Here is a 19,556-nt window from a genome sequence, read left to right on the forward strand (position 1 = left end):
TGCAGAGAAGAATGGGAGAAACTCCCCAAATACAGGTGTGCCAAGCTTGTAGCGTCATACCCAAGAAGACGCGAGGCTGTAATCGCTGCCGAAGGTGCTGCAAAAATGTCTAAACCTATTTTTGCTTTGTCATTATGGGGTATTGTGTGTAGATCGATGTGGGGAAAAAAACTATTTAATCAATTTTTGAATAAGGCTGTAACCTATCAAAATGTGGAAAAAGTCAAGGGGTCTGAATATTTTCCGAAGGCACTGTATATAGCAGTTTTCTTTAATATATTTTGTCTGCTGAGTCCTAAAGAACAAATGTGGTTCCTCACACAGGAGGCAGTGTTACTTCAGTCAAATGGAACAGGGTAACCCATCATGACCTGAGCAGTGTGATACTCTACTCTCTGCTATCTGCTTATCCATGTGATTATAGCCCTGCTCCTTTATCCACTGACTGAACCCACCTCTTTGATTTCCCATGTTAGTCTCCTGAGGCACAAGTTGTTTTAAACAACCCATTAACAACCTTGGAGACAGGCCTGACATTGAAGTGATTTATTTTCAGATAAACACCCCCCCCCCACTGTTCTCAGACTTCTGATTTGAAGTCTGTAATGATTGGTGTGTGATCTGTTTCTGCATACGATAATGCTTCATCAGGAAATTATCTCGCTAATTAACACCTGATGAAGTTAATACATATTCTAAACTCAAAGCTGAAGAAACATATGCATTCTAGAATCTATGAATTAGAGAAGCTCCTAGACAATTTGGCACAATTTGAGGTAAACATGTAATTGAGTGATCACTGTAGATATGCAGTAAATTTCAGTAACAGAACTAACCCCACACAAAGTATACACATTCATTCATTACCACACCTGTACATAGCTCATCTATAATTTAGCCCAAACAACTACCTCTTCCCCTACTGTATTTATTTTGCTCCTTTGCACCCCATTATTTCCATTTCTACTTTGCACATTCTTCCACTGCAAATCTACCATTCCAGTGTTTTACTTGCTATATTGTATTTACTTCGCCACCGTGGCCTTTTTTTTGCCTTTACCTCCCTTATCTCACCTCATTTGCTCACATTGTATATAGACTTGTTTTTCTACTGTATTATTGACTGGATGTTTGTTTTATTCCATGTGTAACTCTGTGTTGTTGTATGTGTCGAACTGCTTTGCTTTATCTTGGCCAGGTCGCAATTGTAAATGAGAACTTGTTCTCAACTTGCCCACCTGATTAAATAAAGGTGAAATAAAATAAATAAAATGAATGTCCCAATAGTGTTATGCATTATTTACAACAGACAACACTTACCACAATTGTAACATAGTCATGCTCTGCATCCCATCCAGTAGATGTTATAACGGCATTGCAAAGCTTTCTGCAGAATGTTCAGTGTATCACAAACCCCAAAGCACAAATAGTTTATATTGAAGTGGAAGTATTCTTTATGTACAGTTTAAAGACGGACAGTCAGTCCATGGCCAACGGTTATGAAAAGTGAAACAATTTAATAACATCAAAAACATCCACAAACATTCTGAAACACATGCAATAGCTGTACATGTCTTTTTTTGTACAAAGATGCAGTAGAAGGCGATCGTCGTGTTAACGTTTAGGTTGACTGTAAAACAGGCTTACTACTGTGATTCGTTTTTTAGAGATGAACGGAAGTGTCTAAAATGGCATGCGAGTTGTAATGAGCAAGGCTGTTCTAAGAACATTGGGATAACATTAAGCCATGCTTTAATTGGTATTTTGATGAACTAGAATAGATCAAGCGGTAACTCGGTTGATAATTGTCTGCATGTTGTAGCAAGCTGTCACATAAAACCACTGAATCACAGCCTCGCCGTGGAAATCGTATCAGAAATGTCTACAACAACAGTTTAAGTACTTTCCTGTTATCAACTGAGTTCTCAGAGCACCTGGGTCGTTCCATGGAATGAGTGCCTTTTGTGTCCCTTTGATATATTAAGTAGAAATTGTGTAGAAATATTGAATTGCCGGTTATAGTTATTGAAGTAGCCTTCAATATAGACCACATGGAAAATTCAATAAATCAGATTTTTATATGAATAGACATAAAGTTCATGTCGCTCTGTGCATCCTCTGTGATTTTAATCCACTTAACCCCAACATTCTCCAAGTTTTCACCATCATTGTAAAGCCCTAGTTACAGTATTGTGTTGCTTTGACAATCATTTCTAAAGATTATTTATTTCTTGTGACTAGTAATTCATTTTAAGCTTAACCAAAAAAAAATGTCCATAATTTTAATGTCAACCCTGTTATGTGAACTGAACTCTTGTTTTAATATAGTGAAACTATTCATTTTCAAATATTTTTTTCAAAAGAAACACTGAACGTCTAATCGTCAAATTACAGTGTAAATGCAGGTGAGCTGTTTCTACTCTTTTCGGACATTTTCTGGTCTTTTGTGGAGGAAAACTGAGCGAGTCGAGTATAACACATTAACCCTGTAACACATAGATCAACAGGCTAGACATTTTTGTATAATTACATTTTCTTTGTGAAGCTTGCATTCAATTGCCCCTCCCTGTTGCACACACCAAGCTTCCATTCCCCCAGTCACAAGGGGATTTATGGCTGATTTAAGATGAACTTTTAAGATGAACCCCGTTACGGTCAACCCTGTTACTTTATCTGGCACTTAATAGGCACTTCATTTTGTTTTATTTAAAAAACATTGAGATGGGAAAAAGTCTTTTTTATTAAGTTGAAAATTTGGTCTTTATGACAGAATATTAAAATGAGGTAAAAAAATATATATGTTTACCAAATTACACTACTCAAAAGGCACCTAATCAGTGGAACGACCCACCTGCCTTAGGTCTTTTGTGTATTTCATCATGTGATATAACTGAGGCATCCATTTTGTATTATTTTGTCATGTATAAAACCAGGAAATAAGTTAATAAACAACTTTTGTACACATATTAAAATCATATTTAATGAATGCATTTCAAATATAAAATGTCAATAATATTTGCTTCAACTGAACAAGACAGACATCATATGCTCACATACGCGTGTTGTTTGCTAAAAGACCTGGCAGTATAACACAAGGAGCCGTGTGGACTGGAGTTTTCTTATTTTCTTCCTTTTATATTTGAGTGGATTACAAACAGTTGTTGCATTTGACAAAAAAATGCAAAAGCCTCAAAGGTTTTCACTGATTTGCGGTAATAGAAAACACTCCAAACATACAATAATATATACATTTCGAAATTATGCATTCTGTTACAGTTTGATAAAAGGACAAGCTTTATAAAATGAAGATGGCAGTGTAGCTGACAATGACAAATTACATTTCACATGAGATTCTGCTTGGTATGGATGATGTCATGTACTTCCTTTATTAAGTCCCCCCCTCCACCAGTCTGATGAAAGTGTTGTCCTAAGGATGGATGATGGCCCCTTTTCCTTTCTCTTACGCTTTGCTCTGATTGGTGGTTCCTTTGACTTCCATGGACACCCTTTTTTCCTTGCGTCCAGCGTACTCGCCGATAAAGGAGCCATCCTCGTTGAACTGGGCGTCCTCATCCCCATAGTCCACCAGGCTGTCCCCACTGTCCTCTGCTTTGATCTGTCCGCTCAGAGAGTGCTGGCTGCCCTTCAGTGGCTTCTCATCATTGTCACTGTGTCACAACACGATGGCACAAAGACAGGGGATTTAAAAACCACCTAATTTCACTCATGGCTTAACTCAATAGGCTTTACTGGTGAGGACAGGGACACATGCAGGTTTGAACCCATAAAGCTACAATGAAGAGCTTCGGTGATTTGGCAGCAATGTTTACCTCTGACTGATGGACAGAGGAAAAATGATCAAATATGTCAAGAGTACTTAAAAACTCTACATGTACAGTATATCCATGTACTGTATGTGACAATGAATGGGATGATTTAAAGAAGACAGGGTATTGATGTGGATGTCGGGCTGTTGTAGTGTACAATTATAGTGTGCTTCAGCATTCTGAGCATTTCTAGATTTTGGAGCAAACATACAATAAATGTGCTTTCCCGTGGTCTGATGTTGGGGGCCATATATTTTAAGGACCACACACACACCACTCTAGTTCTCAACTTTACTGTGACCATATGGCGAAAGATGTCTAGGATACCTTTGATTCAATTTAGGTTCTGAGTGTGAGACTCTACTGATTGGAGTGGTGTGCGGGTCTCTGAGTTGCATTCTTTGAGTGTGTTCTGAATCGGACCAGTGGAGGATTAATGAATTGAGCACAGATATTATTGCCCCGGAGATGAGCTGCATTCAATTACACAGATTGGTTTTAGCCTCCTGCTAGGTTGTGTTGCGGCCAGGCAGCCATCCTTCATTGAGCTCCATTCAGAAACAATTAGTACCATCTGAACAATGAGGCTGTTACTGCTAATGAGCTGAGCTCTACCACCACACGTCTACCTAATCACAATGCACCGTATAGGGTGATACCACATCGACATCACAAATTCGTCAACAACAACAGGGGTGTTTGTTGCTGTTTACCACATACATGTAAGCATACAGGCTACTCAGCCCATCGCATGTCTCGAACAGGGATGTCTGTGAGGGTCCGTGTATAGCTCATGCATGTGGGGTTTTCTTTTAAATCAGGAGAAATGCACAGATATAATTATATGATGTGATACAATTCAAAACATTGGGTACAATGAATTCTCGATGCAATGGTGGTTGGAGGTGTGATTTACCTGTATTCACAGAAGGTGTCATCATGCATACCCTGGGATTCAAGGTCTGGGTGGAGGTCCTCTTTCTCCTTTACTGCTCAGAGAGAAAGATAATCATTTAGGGTACCATGAGTACAGTATAACATTCCATAACAATTTTTTACCTTCCCTTACAAAAAAACAGGTGAAATGGCTGCAAAATATATTTTGTCTTGCCCATTTACCCTCTAAATGGCACACATACACAATCCATGTCTCAATTGCCTCAAGGCTTAAAAATCTTTAACCTGTTCAATCATCTACAGTGATTGAAGTGGATTTAACAAGTGACATCAATAAGGGATCATAGCTTTCTCCTGTCTATGCCATAGAAAAAGCATGTTCATAATGTTTTGTACACAGGTTGGAATACTACTGTGAAATTGTGAAAATGGTGACGATGCCATTTTAGTGTAAGAGCTGTTTGAAAAGACAGCCTGAAATATCAGCCTGTTATGGTGGGATGGAGTTTTTTGCCTGCCTGGTGACATCACCAGGTGGTAAATTAGTTATTAGACCAATGAGAAAAAGATTTCCAAACCTCTCTGCCAATAACTGCTAGTTTCCAGTTTCCCCCCTTCCACTCAGACCACTTCCAGACAGTCCTAGCAACATTGTTTGCTTGAGAAATTGCTCTTTGCTCATGTTTCTTTTTGACTATTTGTATTGAAAACAATCACAGTAAAGTATTTAGTTGTTAACCATAAATTAATGCTATTGAGATAAAAACAGCTGCATTGGACCTTTAACGTGTGAAATAGACATTTGCAGTTTTACATGTAAGAAAACTCCATGTGTAAATCTCACTTTCACTTGTAGAATTGCAAGTTCACATGTTAAAAACAGTCACGTGAAAATCATATTTGTAATTTCACATCTAAGAAAACTCCACATGCCTATCTGAGTATAATAATTCAAGTAAAAAACAATTATTTCTGTTTTCTGAGCCTGCCACTCCATTATTAGTCCTCCATGGTGTTGCATAAACATACATGTATACTTAGCGCTACCACTAGAGAGAGGCAGTCAGAGTGTTACTGCCGCAAGCGTGTTGGTCCGTGACCATTGGAAGAAGCCCAGTGAAAGAACAGAGAAGACAGCTCATCCTGGTTATATTTTTTTACCTTTATTTAACTTGGCAAGTCAGTTAAGAACAAATTCTTATTTGCAATTACAGCCTAGGAACAGTGGGTTAACTGCCTTGTTCAGGGGCAGAAAAACAGATTTTTACCTTGTTAGCTCAGGGATTCGATCTAGCAACCTTTCGGTTACAGGCCCAATGCTCTAACCACTAGGCTACCTGCCACCACGCTTGTGTAGTTAGCATAAATCAATGGATTCAGATTTAATAAAAAAGTAACCTAAAATACAAAATCATTAGCGTGATTAATATGTACACATGTAAATACACTCAATATGAGCCCTTGTTTAAACGAGTAACAACATTTTCCCATTCACATGAGTGTAGCCAAGCTAAGTAACTAGCTAGCAAGTCCACTTTTGTGTGCAAGTCAACGAGAACAACATGGCATTTCAGAGGATATTGTTATCTTTATAAACAAGGGGCTCATATTGAGTGTATTTACGTGTCTACATATTAATCACTCTAATGATTTGTAATTTAGAAGGTTTTATGAAATTTGTATCCAATGGTCGCATGCTAACTACTAACCGCTAGCTAGCTTAGTGATAGGTGATAGCTAGCCTTCAATGTTGTCCTATTTAGCTATTTTTCGCTTCTGTTATTGTTAGCTGTCTATTGGTTTTTATTACATTTAATAAACAGGCCTTTAAGGGATTTTGATGTATTTGAAAATGTGTGAATTTGTTTACTTTTGGAATGAATGTAAACAGATACTTTTCTATAAAGAGATGATTTAGAATTAGGGCTGTCAGAGTTAATTAGTTATCTCGAGTTAAACTCAAGTTAAAATCGTGATTAATTGCATTGATCAAACTACACTGAATCATCCAAAATACATAATCGATACAGCTAGAAACAACAATGCGAAGTCCAAACAAGTTGAGATTGAGGTTAAAGAAAGTGTGCTTTATCAATTTAGCTGATTTTGCTAACTGTTACGTTGGCTTCTCCCGTTGGAGACACGGGTTCTAGTGAAACGTATAATTTCGTTGGGAAACGTGTCACATGAAAATTAAACATGAAAAATGTACATGTCAAAAATCCATGTAGCGTCCAAAAACCACGTGTCTGACTCATGTGGTAAAAAAAAGCTGTGATTTGTTTTTTCGCACATTTTTTAAAAAATTGTAATGCTTGATGAAGACATAATAATGTTCTGTTAAAACGCCTTACAAGTTCTCTCACATTCTGAAGTAATAACATACTCAGTGCTTTATGTCAGTAACATTTACAATATGAGTAACAACTAAATCCTCATTTCAAAGTGGGAAGCTTACTATCAGTGAAAGTGCAGGAGGTAGTGTTTAATGAAGGCAACACAGAACAAAGCCCTGTGATTTAGACTGTCTTTCTGACATGATAGGTGATTAGCTGAGCCCAATAAGTGTGTAAAGATGAAAGGTACTGTAAAATACCCCCCATCCCCCACAGACAGGTCTGGCATTAAGATACCCTGGTCCTTATGGCATCACCCCACAACTGGCATGTGACCATAACATTTGCATTTCTTCTGTGTATTTTGTGCATTGTATGTTTTGTTATCCAAATTCAGCATATTCCAAATATGATATGCTGTATTTAAATGTTATGAATACAAATGTATATGCTCCCATTAATTCAAATTCCCATTATACTCTAAATATATCAGCGTTGACATTTTGAGCAGTGGTGTGATGTATATTTCTACAAATAATAACACATCAGCTTAAGTATATCTATAACGGTGTCCAGAGTGATGTATCATTTCTCTTTTGTAATGAGGACTCTAAATGGAAATATAATGATGCCTTGTGTAATGATTAGTTAACATTCATAAGGTGCAGTGTGTGTGTGTGTGTGTGTGTGTTTGAGAGTGAGCACCTACCAGCATATTTCCCTCCTTTATTTCTGTTGACAAAGCAGGCGATTAACACAATGAGTGTGAGGACAGCCATGGCACACATTAGCCCGATGAACCAGCCCTGGGTGGAGATTCCTCCATGGATGCTTGCCAGACCTGAGGAGAACAACAACACAAGTCTTTGACATTGACTTGACCCTGCCTTTCACGAGGACACTTAATTGAATGTTTACATCGACAAAGTCTATCTGATGCAGAGGCAGAGAGGCAGCAGGTTACGCTGAAATGGAAATGTACCCGTATTAATATTAAACAGCTAATCCCCTTGTCTAATTAATCAACTGAGGAGGCTGTTCAAACAGAAATTCATTCACCAAGTCACACAGATTTTTTTTTGGGGGGGGAAATCCTATTGACACTGAGAAAACCATGCATGACACCTTGAGACACGTTCAAGGACATTGGTGCACCTGCATAGACCTAGTACTCAATAAGACATCAATTGGTTGTGGTGCTGATGTAGGTGGGGGGTTGAATGAGGGGTGGGAGAGCGTTTGCTTCTTTTCCTGTGGCATCCCTGCTCACCTTTATCCCTGGTCCTGATTACATCTTCAAAAATACTAGAATTATCAACCCAGTTCTTAGTCATAAGGCGCACAGTGTACGCAGTCCCAGGCTCCAGCCCCTCAATGATGTGGAAAGTCTTAGAGGTGTTTACTGCCTCAGAGATCTTCCAGTTACCTTTACCTATAAGGTGCACAATCAGGGAGGGTTAGTACTCATGAGGGGTGAAGGTTCAAGGGTTAAAGGTTACTTACAGAGAGTTCGATGAAATAACACAGAACAACATTTCTAGCATGTAACGTTAACGGTAATATGGAATGCAGATTTCTCAGATGTTACCAATACATTCAAAATCACCTTAAACACGTATCACTATAAAATAGACTACAAATGGACAGAGAAGTAATATGCGCTTACGGTTGTTCATATATGCAACATAAAACTCTGAATCTGTTTGTTCGCTTCCCGGAATCCAGCTGATATTTGCAAAGTTGTCACTAACTGAGGAACTAATATTCAACAGGGCTGGGACTGACAGACAGATGAGGGGAGAAAAGGGGAGAAATGGCAGAACAGGGTTAGTAAAGGATAGTAACGAGAAGACAGATTACATCCACACACAAAAAACATTGGATCGGAAGCTGGCCAGAGAGTTGTTGATTAAGTCAATCCATTTGCTTATGTGTTTCATTCCTAATATTACTGTAGGACACAGAATGAAGGCTTATCAACAACTTTAACACATTTCATAAATCACTTGTAATGAAATTGCCAAAGGAAAACAACAATGATATGGAAATGTTTTGATAAGGAAAGTCCACAGAGCTGAATGGAAATCTATAGATAGCATGCATCCACTGAAACCTGCAGACGAAAGAACAAAGCAAAACCCTGCTTATTGACTCCGCGTGTTCATTTTCTTAAGCAATACCACTGACTGCTCTCGCTTTTCAAATCAGATCGTTTTACACTGCTGCAATACATATGTACTGTACACTGAGTGTACAAAGCATTAAGAACACCTGCTCCTTCCATGACATAGACTGACCAGGTGAATCCAGGTGAAAGATATGATCTCTTATTGATGTCACTTGTTAAATCTCGAGACAATTGAGACATGGATTGTGTGTGTGCCATTCAGAGCAATATAATGATTGAAGTGCCTTTGAACGGGTATGGTAGTAGGTTTGAGTGTGTCAAGAACCGCAATGCTGCTGGGTTTCCCGTGTGTGTCAAGAATGGTCCACCCCCCAAAGGACAAATTGAGGCTGTTCTCAGGGCAAAAATACACAATATTATAATGTTTTGTACACTCAGTGTACAAACCCCTATGGAAAATATGCTTAAGATGTGGAGGGGTTCAAGGGGTTCATGTAGAAGGGTCCAAGCACAAAATTGAGCTTTTCTTCTACAACAGTAAACACTTCAATGGGAATGTTAAATATCAGAGGTTAGTAAGTCCCTTTGCCTCACTGCAGTTTAACTCAGGTACACAGTGGTGAATACATTAGATAACAACAGACTAATAAAGACTCTGAAGACTCTGACACTCCAAGAATAAATCAAAGAACCACTGCACCTGGAGTGATGGTGAGAATCATGCATCACTCCATATTGCTAAAGTTGGTAAAAGAAAGCTATGGTTTGACCCGGTCAACAGCAACCAATCCCCTTCATTTCCCTCAGGCATACATGCAAATCTGTGACTGTGTCTCCTGCTCAGGTGTCATTATTTTCTCAGGTGATAATTCAGTACACAAGGACACCTGTGTCTGTGCTGCCCATCCCTGTGAGCACAAATGACACACCGTGGGTAATGCTGATGTATGACTTCGTAACTATGGTAATTCCCATCATTCGCTTAGTATGATGACTAAGTGACACGGGGCCTGACTAAAAATATCCCAGGGCTTGGCGTGTTTGTCACCGCGCTGCTCAGCCTGGTATTAAAGGCTGCAGAAAGCATCTGCTGTCACAGCAGGGAGCGCAGCCCTGGCCCTGCCACAATGCCTGAAAGATGCCTCTTCAAAGTCAGGGAGTTCTATAAAAGGAGTGCCCCAGTACACAGAAATATTCTGCTCTACAGCTTTCAATTTATCCACTTATCTCAGTCCCCTAAATATTACCGTTTCTTTAAGAGCTCACACCTCCTCCTCACTCTGCCTGGCTAAGTCGACATTTTCCCCAGCTCAAATGGTGCTATGGACATTTGCTTGCCCCACAGCACTATTGTTGTTTACCCAGTTGAAGGTTACATGGAAATGTTCAGGTGACTGTTTGGTCAATATTCTGCTGTGTAAAAGAGGACTGGGCCCCCCCAAAAAATCAATCCTTGACAATTAGACATATTTGCCCTGTTTGAACTACAACACACTACACTCACACCATCGGGTATGGAATAGATTCAATAACGTGACTGTCTGTTGATGAGCTTGTTGAGCCGTTTGCTGGACTTTAACTCAACATCGATGCTGAGGCTAGTTTTTCATTGATTGAAGTTAAGCTCAAAATAGAGGATTTGTGTCATAGCGATCACTAGAGTTGACAGTTTTTCCACCTATGACTATCATTACCATCCTGAGCACAATTGGTGACATGAATACCTATGTTGGAACGGGTGGCATTGGACACGTGGGAGACTGCAGTGCTTGGAGGTGAGGGGGAGGCAGACTGGCCTGAAAAGAAAGACAGATCTTGAGATTATTGGCTATTTTTTGGAGTGAAGGAGGGGGAGCTACTGTCTACTGACTACTAGTAGAATTGTTAGTACACTACAACTATGGGTAAAGTGAACTGATATTAGTTTCTAGTCTACAGATATGTCTACTATAATGACTAGTCAGGGTAGTTACTACTACAGAGCAATGCATACCGTCAAAGAACTAGGAAACAAGGTGTAATTTTTGGTTAGATATGATCATTAGTAATAATTTGTACTACAGGAAGTGACTATTCCACTGTTCAGTTTGAGGCAAAGACGCCATCATTTGAACGCTGAATGACACTACAATAGAGACGCCTGTCTGATATCCTTCCTGTATGTTGCACTTAAAGCTTAATTTGATCCCGTTGCTTTTGCAATACAGGTGGCATTGATCCTGCCGTTGTTAGAACACAAGTCAATATTCATTTAGAGATTCACTAATGAGATCGGATTCATATGAATTTATAATCAGGATACTCATTACCATTTGTTATTGCAGAGAAAACCACAAACTTTGTCTGAAAACAGGGGAGTCTGTATTGGTCTACTAATGAAAGGAGGCATCAGAGTGCTCAGCACTGATGGCAAGGGCACACAACAGACAAGGGCAATTATTCACAGATGAGAGGAGTATCTGCATGATTTTAGTTTCGTATTTGTGTGAAATATTAAAAGTCTTAATTGTTGCCGACATCAGATTCAGTAACTTTTCCTAAATGCCTGCTTGACCCATTCAACCATGGAGGCAGGCAGGGCCAGGAGCTGTCTGGAGCTGTCACCTCCCACCCGTTTATCAGCCCTTTATCCATATTCATGCTCTCACAGCTAGTCTATGTTAAAGAAACTATAGCTGACAGAAATCATGCTAACAAGTATATGAAAAGAATAGCATGAGTCTTTCTCAGAAATGGAATGAGAGAGAGCTACAGTTCTACTCAACTATCCACCAAGGATGTGATACAACTAATGAACTGTCGACTCATACAGTAATACATCAACATAGTGAATATACCCGAAGGGCGTGACTTACAACAGCGTTAGACTACAGTAGTTGTGTTTTTACTGCACATAAACAGAAATCTACATACTGAAGTTGACAGTGGATACCGCTGTTGAAGCTGGTGAAGAGAAGGAAAAGAAAAAAGGAAAGCATTGCCAAGCAGGTCCATGTATTAAAAGTTGTTGATAGGCATACATTATTTTCAATAGCATAAGTTAAAAGCCTTAAATATACTGAACAAAAACACAACTGTAACATGCAACAATTTCAACGATTTTTCGGAGTAACAGTTCAAATAAAGAAATCAGTCAATTGAAATAAATTCATTAGGCCCTAATCTATGGATTTCACATGACTGGGAATACAGATATGCATCTGTTGGTCACAGATACCTTTTTAAAAAAGGTAGTGGCGTGGATCAGAAAACCAGTCAGTATCTGGTGTGACCACCATTTGTCTCATGCAGCGCGACACATCTCCATCGCAGAGTTGATCAGGCTGTTGACTGTGGCCTGTGGAATGTTGTCCCACTCCTCTTCAATGGCTGTGCGAAGTTGCTGGATATTGGCGGGAAATGGAACACACTATCGCACACATCGATCCAGAGCATCCCAAACATGCTCAATGGGTGACATGTCTGGTGAGTATGCAGGCCATGGAAGAACTGGGACATTTTCATCTTCCAGGAATTGTGTACAGATCCTTGTGACATGGGGCCATGCATTGTCATGCTGAAACATAAGGTGATGGTGGCGGATGAATGGCACAACAATAGGCCTCAGGATCTTGTCACGGTATCTCTGTGCATTCAAATTGCCATCAATAAAATGCATTTGTTTCCCTTTGTTCACAACATTGACATCAGCAAACCGCTCGCCCACACGACGGCATACACTTGGTCTGCGGTTGTGAGGCCAGTTGGACGTGGAGTCTTATGATAGAGAAATTAACATTCAATTCTCTGGCAACAGCTCTGGTGGACATTCCTGCAAATTGCACGCTCCCTCAAAACTTGAGACATCTGTGGCATTGTGTTTTGTGACAAAACTGCACATTTTAGAGTGGCCTTTTATTGTCACCAGCACAAGGTGCACCAGTGTAATGGTCATGCTGTTTAATCAGTTTCTTGATATTCTACACCTGTCAGGTGGATGGTTTATCTTGGCAAACGACAAATGCTCACTAACAGGGATGTAAGCGAATTTGTTCTGAAAATTTGAGCGAAATAAGCTTTTTGTGATTATGGAACATTTTTGCAATCTTTTATTTCAGCTCATGAAACACGGGACCAACACTTTGCGTTTATATTTTTGTTCAGTGTACATTAGCATGGCATAGGGAAAGCATATGCAGACACCAACCACGACATAAGCATGAAAAAGATGCAAAATGTTACCCTACATAAATGTGTGTAAATGAAGTAGATTACAACTAAGCCCCATCTCAATAAACAGGTGCTATGTAGAACCTAAAAGGGTTTTTCAGCTGTCCCCATAGGAGAAACCTTTGAAGAACCCTTATTGGTTCCAGGTAGAACCCTTTATATTCCAGGTAAATACCCCTTTGGGTTCCATGTAGAACCCTTTCCACAGATGGTTCTACATGGAACCCAAACGGGTTCTCTTATGGGGACAGACGAAGAAACATTTACAGGATATACATCCAAAGCAATATAACATTACTCCCACACAAAAGCATGTTTCTTTTGTTTTCACACTATAACAACGTTTTGTTAAGTTTTGTTTGGGCTCCTGAGTGGCGTAGGGGTCTAAGGCACTGCATCTCAGTGCTAGAGGTGTCACTACAGACCCTGGTTTGATTTCAGGCTGTATCACAACCGGACGTGATTGGGAGTCTCATAGGGTGGTGTACAATTGGCCCGGGTTTGGCCGGGGTAGGCCGTCATTGTAAATAAGAATTTGTTCTTAACTGACTTGCCTAGTTAAATAAAAAAAGAAGTAAACAAATCTAAACATGAATTCTCGCAGCACACCAAATTTGATGTTTTTAATTCATCCCAGAAGCCTGCTTACTGAGATTGAATAGGATGCTATGTTTTGTTATACTGTACATTTATATCAATGTGAAAGCCCTTACTTGCAGGTAGCCTATCAGTTATGAGCGCTGGGCCAGTAACGCAAAGGTCGCTGGTTCGCATCCCTGAGCGGACTTGGTGAAAAATCTGTCGATGTGAACTTGAGAAAGGCACTTAACCCTAATTGCTCCTGTAAGTTGCTCTGGATAAGAGTGTCTGCTAAATTACTCAAATGTTCTACTAGAGGACCCAAATGAATTATTACTATTGTTGGACAGAGGCTGTGTGTGTTGTGGCACCTCAGAATACAGTACAGACTCTCCATTACCATTTCAAGTGCACTTGCTTATTTTCATTAGATTCTAATTATATTTGACTGGTGCCACCCCCTTACCTACACTCCCACAGACTCAGAAGGGTACATACTACTTGTATGAAGTAGAAATGACATATACTGCGTTTTATAAAATCAAAATGATGTATCATGTGCATGAACCAAACATACTGCAATGGCTGGCAATTGACTTACCTTACCAATTCCTATATAATAATACACTATGATATAGAAAATATACAGTTTCACTTGCCGAAGGCAAATCTCTTTTCCAGCTGGTTGTTTCATAGCTTGCTTTCCCCTTTAAATCAATAAACACTTGCTCTTTTATGACAATGATGAATGAAACCCCTTCTCACACCCTTATGATATTGTTTAACCACAAAAATTACTTAGATAGAGATATGAAAAGCCTGGCAGATGGAGCCAATATCATATTCCCTGAGCTAATACATTACTGAAATGGCTTGGTCATCTACAGAGTACCTCATCCCAAAGTCTGGCTATCACATCTCGCTATTACCCCCAACCCTAAATCCATGCCCCCTTTCTGTCCCTGTAGAACTTCCTCCAGCATCCCCCATCTGCCCTGCAACACCCTGGCCTTTGTGACTTACGTGCTACAGGTGTGGTGGTGCTCTCCTCGCTGACCTGGGGCCCACAGCCCACCCTGGTGCAGGAGCGCAGGTAGAACTTGTACCTGCTGACGGCCTCGAGGTTCCGCAGGACACACGAGGTGGTGTCCGGGCTGCTGATGTCCATCGACTGCAGGACACCCACCTCCTCTGTGTCGTTGACTAAACACACACATAGACTGGATTAAACGTGTGTTGCTACATTAATGGACACAGAGGTGTCTCTCTGAAACACCAAGGAGAAAAGAAGCCTATGATAGATCATTTGAAAAGGACACATGATATGTTGGGGGTTTGATGAATACATGACCACGCTATGTAAGACTGTACAACATGTGATCTGCATTGTGAGTTGGTTCAGCCCTCCCTAGCAGTGGAACTGACCCTCAATGTAACAGTGTAGGTCCTGTGAAACCTGTGAAAAATGTAGTTAGCAAGGCCCTCTAAGAAGCTGGGCTCAGCCCTGGAACAGCTGTGCAGCAGCCTTTAAATTCCTCTGGTGCTTCCTCCCGGTGCCATGCTGACAGCTGTGTGCATTATCCTCCACATTTCACACACGAGTTCCTTCAAGGGGACTTCAAAAACCCCTCACTTCAAAAGAGTCCATCAGCTTTATCACGCTTGTACAATGTAAACGTCCCTTCTTCTGAAATACAGCATGACACTTTTGGCCCTCTTGTGCAGCGGCAACATCCAAAACCTTTAGTGAGAGTTGCTGTACAATGCTGTCTTTAAAACGTTGTAATTAGCCTCATCATCATTATTGTTTCAGGCCAGGGGTTGAAGAGTGGGACACACACACACGCACATCACGTCCAGTGACTGTTTCCTTTTGGATTAATCTGGGTCGTTGGTTGTGATGAAGGCCCCAGTGGACGGTATCGGGTCACTAACAAAGACCTTAAAAGGCTGTGACACGCTGGCCTTGGTCAGCGCTGCTGGGGCCGGATCATGACACACCACACAGGCCAGTGTGTCACACCCCAACCCGACACTGACCCCTCTTTCCACCAAAGGGGGTCAATCCCAGGTTATACTATCAGTAAGTCCTACTGGATATCCACTTCCATGCTTTCTGATGCCATCCAATAAAATACATTTAACATTTAGTTGTATTCAAGCCTCATTACTTGAATCTGAGTTTCCCCACATGGGATCATATTCTCATGCAACCACTGTGAGACTTAAACCTGTGGATCACAGCTCTGCATGCATTTTCTCACATTTCTATAATAGGGCTAAAGTTGAACACCAGCTGTTGGAGCTAAACTCTAAACCTTCATTAACACCACGTTCAGCAATGGGCTGTAGCACCAATCACAAGCACAACATTATCTCCTAGTGGTAAGATCAAGGAATCGCTAGTCACTTTGACTGAAGGTAGGCTGGTGCATGTAAGAGACTGCAGTTCAACGGGGAAGGGGAAAGAGTTGTACACACTTAGCTGATACTCTAGCCGGTATCCTGTGACGACTCCATTGGCAACCAGAGGAGGTGCCCAGGTGAGAGCGACGGTGTGCTTCTGAACATCTGTGACCCTGAAAACGGGATTTTCCTCTGGAACTGGGAATATACAGGTAGTAAGCAGTTTGAGAGTAGCACAATAGTCTTGTCTCTAGATAGTTATTTTCTTCTTCCATTGGACAGTACTGAATCAATATGTTCCATGGCACCCCAGACCTCTACCCTCATGTCTTACCTCCCTCGGGAGTTTTGAAGTTGACGGCGTGGCTGCCTGGCCCGTTGCCTCGCCCGTTGAAGGTCATGACGATGAGGCTGTACTCAGAGAAGGGTGTGAGCCCTGGTACCATGGCATGGTTCCTGTCCCCCGGGAATGTCAGTGTGTGTTTGTTCCCGGGAGTCTTTTTTGAGTCCAGCAGACTACGCAGCCGCCACCAGCTTATCTGACACCGCCATGACAGAGGGGAGACAGTGTTATAGGTCTAACAGATCATAATTATGTGAGACAAAGACAACAGCTCATAAAATAGAAAAATGCTGCGGTCTTGGTTATAGTATTTTTTCGCGAGTGTAAGGGAACAGTGAGCTGCCAGCAGTAGGGAGACAGAGTTGGGTGAGGGGGCCAGAAGATCCAGCGAGGTCAGGATCCTTTTAAACTGTGTTAAAGCTACTGGGCTGTTTTGAGGAATTACCCTGTAGCCTCCCAGGTGTCCATGCAGCTTGTCCTTGTGAACACGTGTCCAGCTGACCTTGACCAGCGAGTTGTTCATCACCTCCACCTCTACATCATCAGGGGCCGCGGAGGGGACTGCGGAGCCAAACACACTCACGTCACAGTCCATACAGCCCGTATATCACACAGACTACTGTAAAGATCAGCCCAACATGTGAAGGATGAGCTCAGCTTTACAGTGAATGATCCACCAGATCATATGTGTAGTATTGGCAGGGTTGAGTATTTAGGTGCTTCAAAGCTTCTAGTGTTGGGCTCACTGCTATTGCCTAAGCGATGATACCAGGCAGTATGACAACAAAGGAGTACAAAGCTTCTAAAGGAGGACAATACATTGTTAACAAGGTTGAGATGGTATATGTGACCTGAGGTTACATCCTGAGGGCAAATCCAAAAGAACGCTAAAGATAAAGATAGAAATAAGAAAGTGCATGGAATGAAATGGTTCTAAAAGAGAGTTTTCACTTTGGCATGAGTGAAAGGGTACATAGGCTCTATAAAGTGACGCTCAACCAAGCTACTAGCCTATATCACAAAGCAAACATTGGATTTCATCAAGTACTCTGGCTGGTGGGTTAGGATTCTGCTCACAAATCTATAGCACTTTTAAAGAAGAAAGAGTCCAGATTTTATGGACTGGAGCCAACCACACACAAAGCTGAATGGTACGTACGGTACTGGCCTTATATATCTGAATGGTATTATTATTGTGAAATTCACATACATTCTTTGTATTTACAAGGGAGTGATATTTTATTTAAAAAAACAACACTAGTCACTCACAGTCCTCTCCAGAGTAGCCAGTCATCACTTTGGGTTCAGGTCCCCATCCCTGGTGGTTCCTCGCCTGGATCCTGACCTCATATGGCACAAACGTGGGAGTGCCCTTCACCACAAACGAGTGTCTTTTCACCACATGCTCGTGCCAGTCCTCCTCTACATCCTGCCGTTTATAGCTCACCTTATATTCAAGGCCTGGCCCATTGTGTTCAATGGGGGACAATGGCTGCAAGGGCGAAGAATGTAAGAAAAGCAGTAACACACAGATTATTACCATTTAACAGGATCTTGAACAATCAAGAAAGGAGCTCTTTATATTTCCTTCTACATCCCTGGCTATTTTGGGGTTATCATGCCAAGCCCATATACATGGATCCTAATATTTGATCATATCAAATCAGTAAAACAATAAGACAATTGGCTGGGTGCTGGTTCCAGGGAGCTCTGAGGACCCCTCTGATATAAGGAGCAGTCTAGGACTTCACAGACTGTAGAGATTATAGAGCGATCCAACGCTTCCCTCACAATGGCCTGACCATGATGGGAAATAGAATAAGACACTATTATCCACAAAAGCAAATCATTAACAATGAGGGAGCTCGTACATTCAGAAGTTCAGGTTGCATTACTCTGCTAGGACAGGAAGATCATTTGTGGGGGTGAGATTAATCTTTTTACAATAAAGCAGAATTTATTACTGTATTACTGTACTCCTCTCTGCTCCATTCCTTTGCACTTTCTTATAAAAGGTTCACAATGAACTGCTTTGATAGCTATCCCATTCACTATGACCCATCAAAAATAGGTTTTCTAAAGTTATACATCACAATACGATACTTCAAAAGCAGGGATATTTGATTTATTTCTGAGGGATAACACTAAAGCTTATTTTCTCTATGAATAAAGAGAGATTCTTTGATTTCCCCAAAATGTAACTGCTGTGAAATATTCAATACTCGGAGGGGTGCGTACGTACGAAGGGAAGGAATATTAAAGGAACCCCATTCTGTTTCTTACCTCCCAGTTGATATCCATTTCATGTGCCAAATGACCTTCGATTTTAATATTTTCAGGGTTCTTGTCAGGGGCTGGTGGCAGAGAAGAAATATGGATTTTTCCAGAATTGAAATTGTTAGTTAAATAAATCTCCTGTGAAATGTGCACATGAGAGACCTAAGAGTGAAATCAATTATCTCAGATGTTTGAGTGTTTTAAAGTTCAACGGGCGGTGGAGGCAGGTCAGAGGATAAAACATAACTGGACTTCCTACCTGCAGGAGGGGTCTTGTATCTTTCTGTGGGCTCACTGGGACGCCCCCTACCCACCGCGTTGACTCCAGACACTCGAAAGCGATAGTCAACATGTCCATAAAGTTTGAGGACTGCCGAACCGTGATTTCCTGGAACTCTCTGAAGCTCGTTCCAGTTCCCTGGCTCCCACTGGCTCTCCTCATACTCAATAATGAAGTCTGTTCACAGGGTGAGACACACAAACCAGACCCCAATCTGCCCAAGTCCTTTGCCAAAGGGGCTGCTTATCTAACAGCCACCTGCGTAGCAAACTCT

The 19,556-nt window shown here is 41.0% G+C and overlaps 1 protein-coding gene across 13 annotated transcripts in view; it reads right to left on the bottom strand.

The window, feature by feature from the left end:
* Positions 1–1,492: 1,492 nt before the first annotated feature.
* LOC129815005 (neural cell adhesion molecule L1-like protein) overlaps positions 1,493–19,556 on the bottom strand; it is a 76,447-nt gene continuing 58,383 nt past the window's right edge. For 6 of the 13 annotated variants that reach the window (XM_055868241.1, XM_055868247.1, XM_055868245.1 and 3 more), the window contains 14 exons: positions 19,262–19,459; positions 19,009–19,079; positions 17,995–18,217; positions 17,171–17,286; positions 16,717–16,921; positions 16,458–16,580; positions 15,000–15,179; positions 12,102–12,131; positions 10,913–10,984; positions 8,727–8,840; positions 8,331–8,492; positions 7,770–7,901; positions 4,744–4,816; positions 1,493–3,668 (listed from right to left, as the gene is read on the bottom strand). In XM_055868241.1, the coding sequence (XP_055724216.1) occupies positions 3,461–3,668; positions 4,744–4,816; positions 7,770–7,901; positions 8,331–8,492; positions 8,727–8,840; positions 10,913–10,984; positions 12,102–12,131; positions 15,000–15,179; positions 16,458–16,580; positions 16,717–16,921; positions 17,171–17,286; positions 17,995–18,217; positions 19,009–19,079; positions 19,262–19,459 (1,907 nt within the window). In that variant the 3' untranslated portion in view covers positions 1,493–3,460. The remainder of the gene's footprint in view (positions 3,669–4,743; positions 4,817–7,769; positions 7,902–8,330; positions 8,493–8,726; positions 8,841–10,912; positions 10,985–12,101; positions 12,132–14,999; positions 15,180–16,457; positions 16,581–16,716; positions 16,922–17,170; positions 17,287–17,994; positions 18,218–19,008; positions 19,080–19,261; positions 19,460–19,556) is intronic. The other 7 variants (XM_055868252.1, XM_055868251.1, XM_055868253.1 and 4 more) reach the window with 4 other exon arrangements.

The sequence above is a fragment of the Salvelinus fontinalis genome, chromosome 18 (assembly GCF_029448725.1).
Source record: "Salvelinus fontinalis isolate EN_2023a chromosome 18, ASM2944872v1, whole genome shotgun sequence".
Lineage (NCBI taxonomy): Eukaryota > Metazoa > Chordata > Actinopteri > Salmoniformes > Salmonidae > Salvelinus > Salvelinus fontinalis.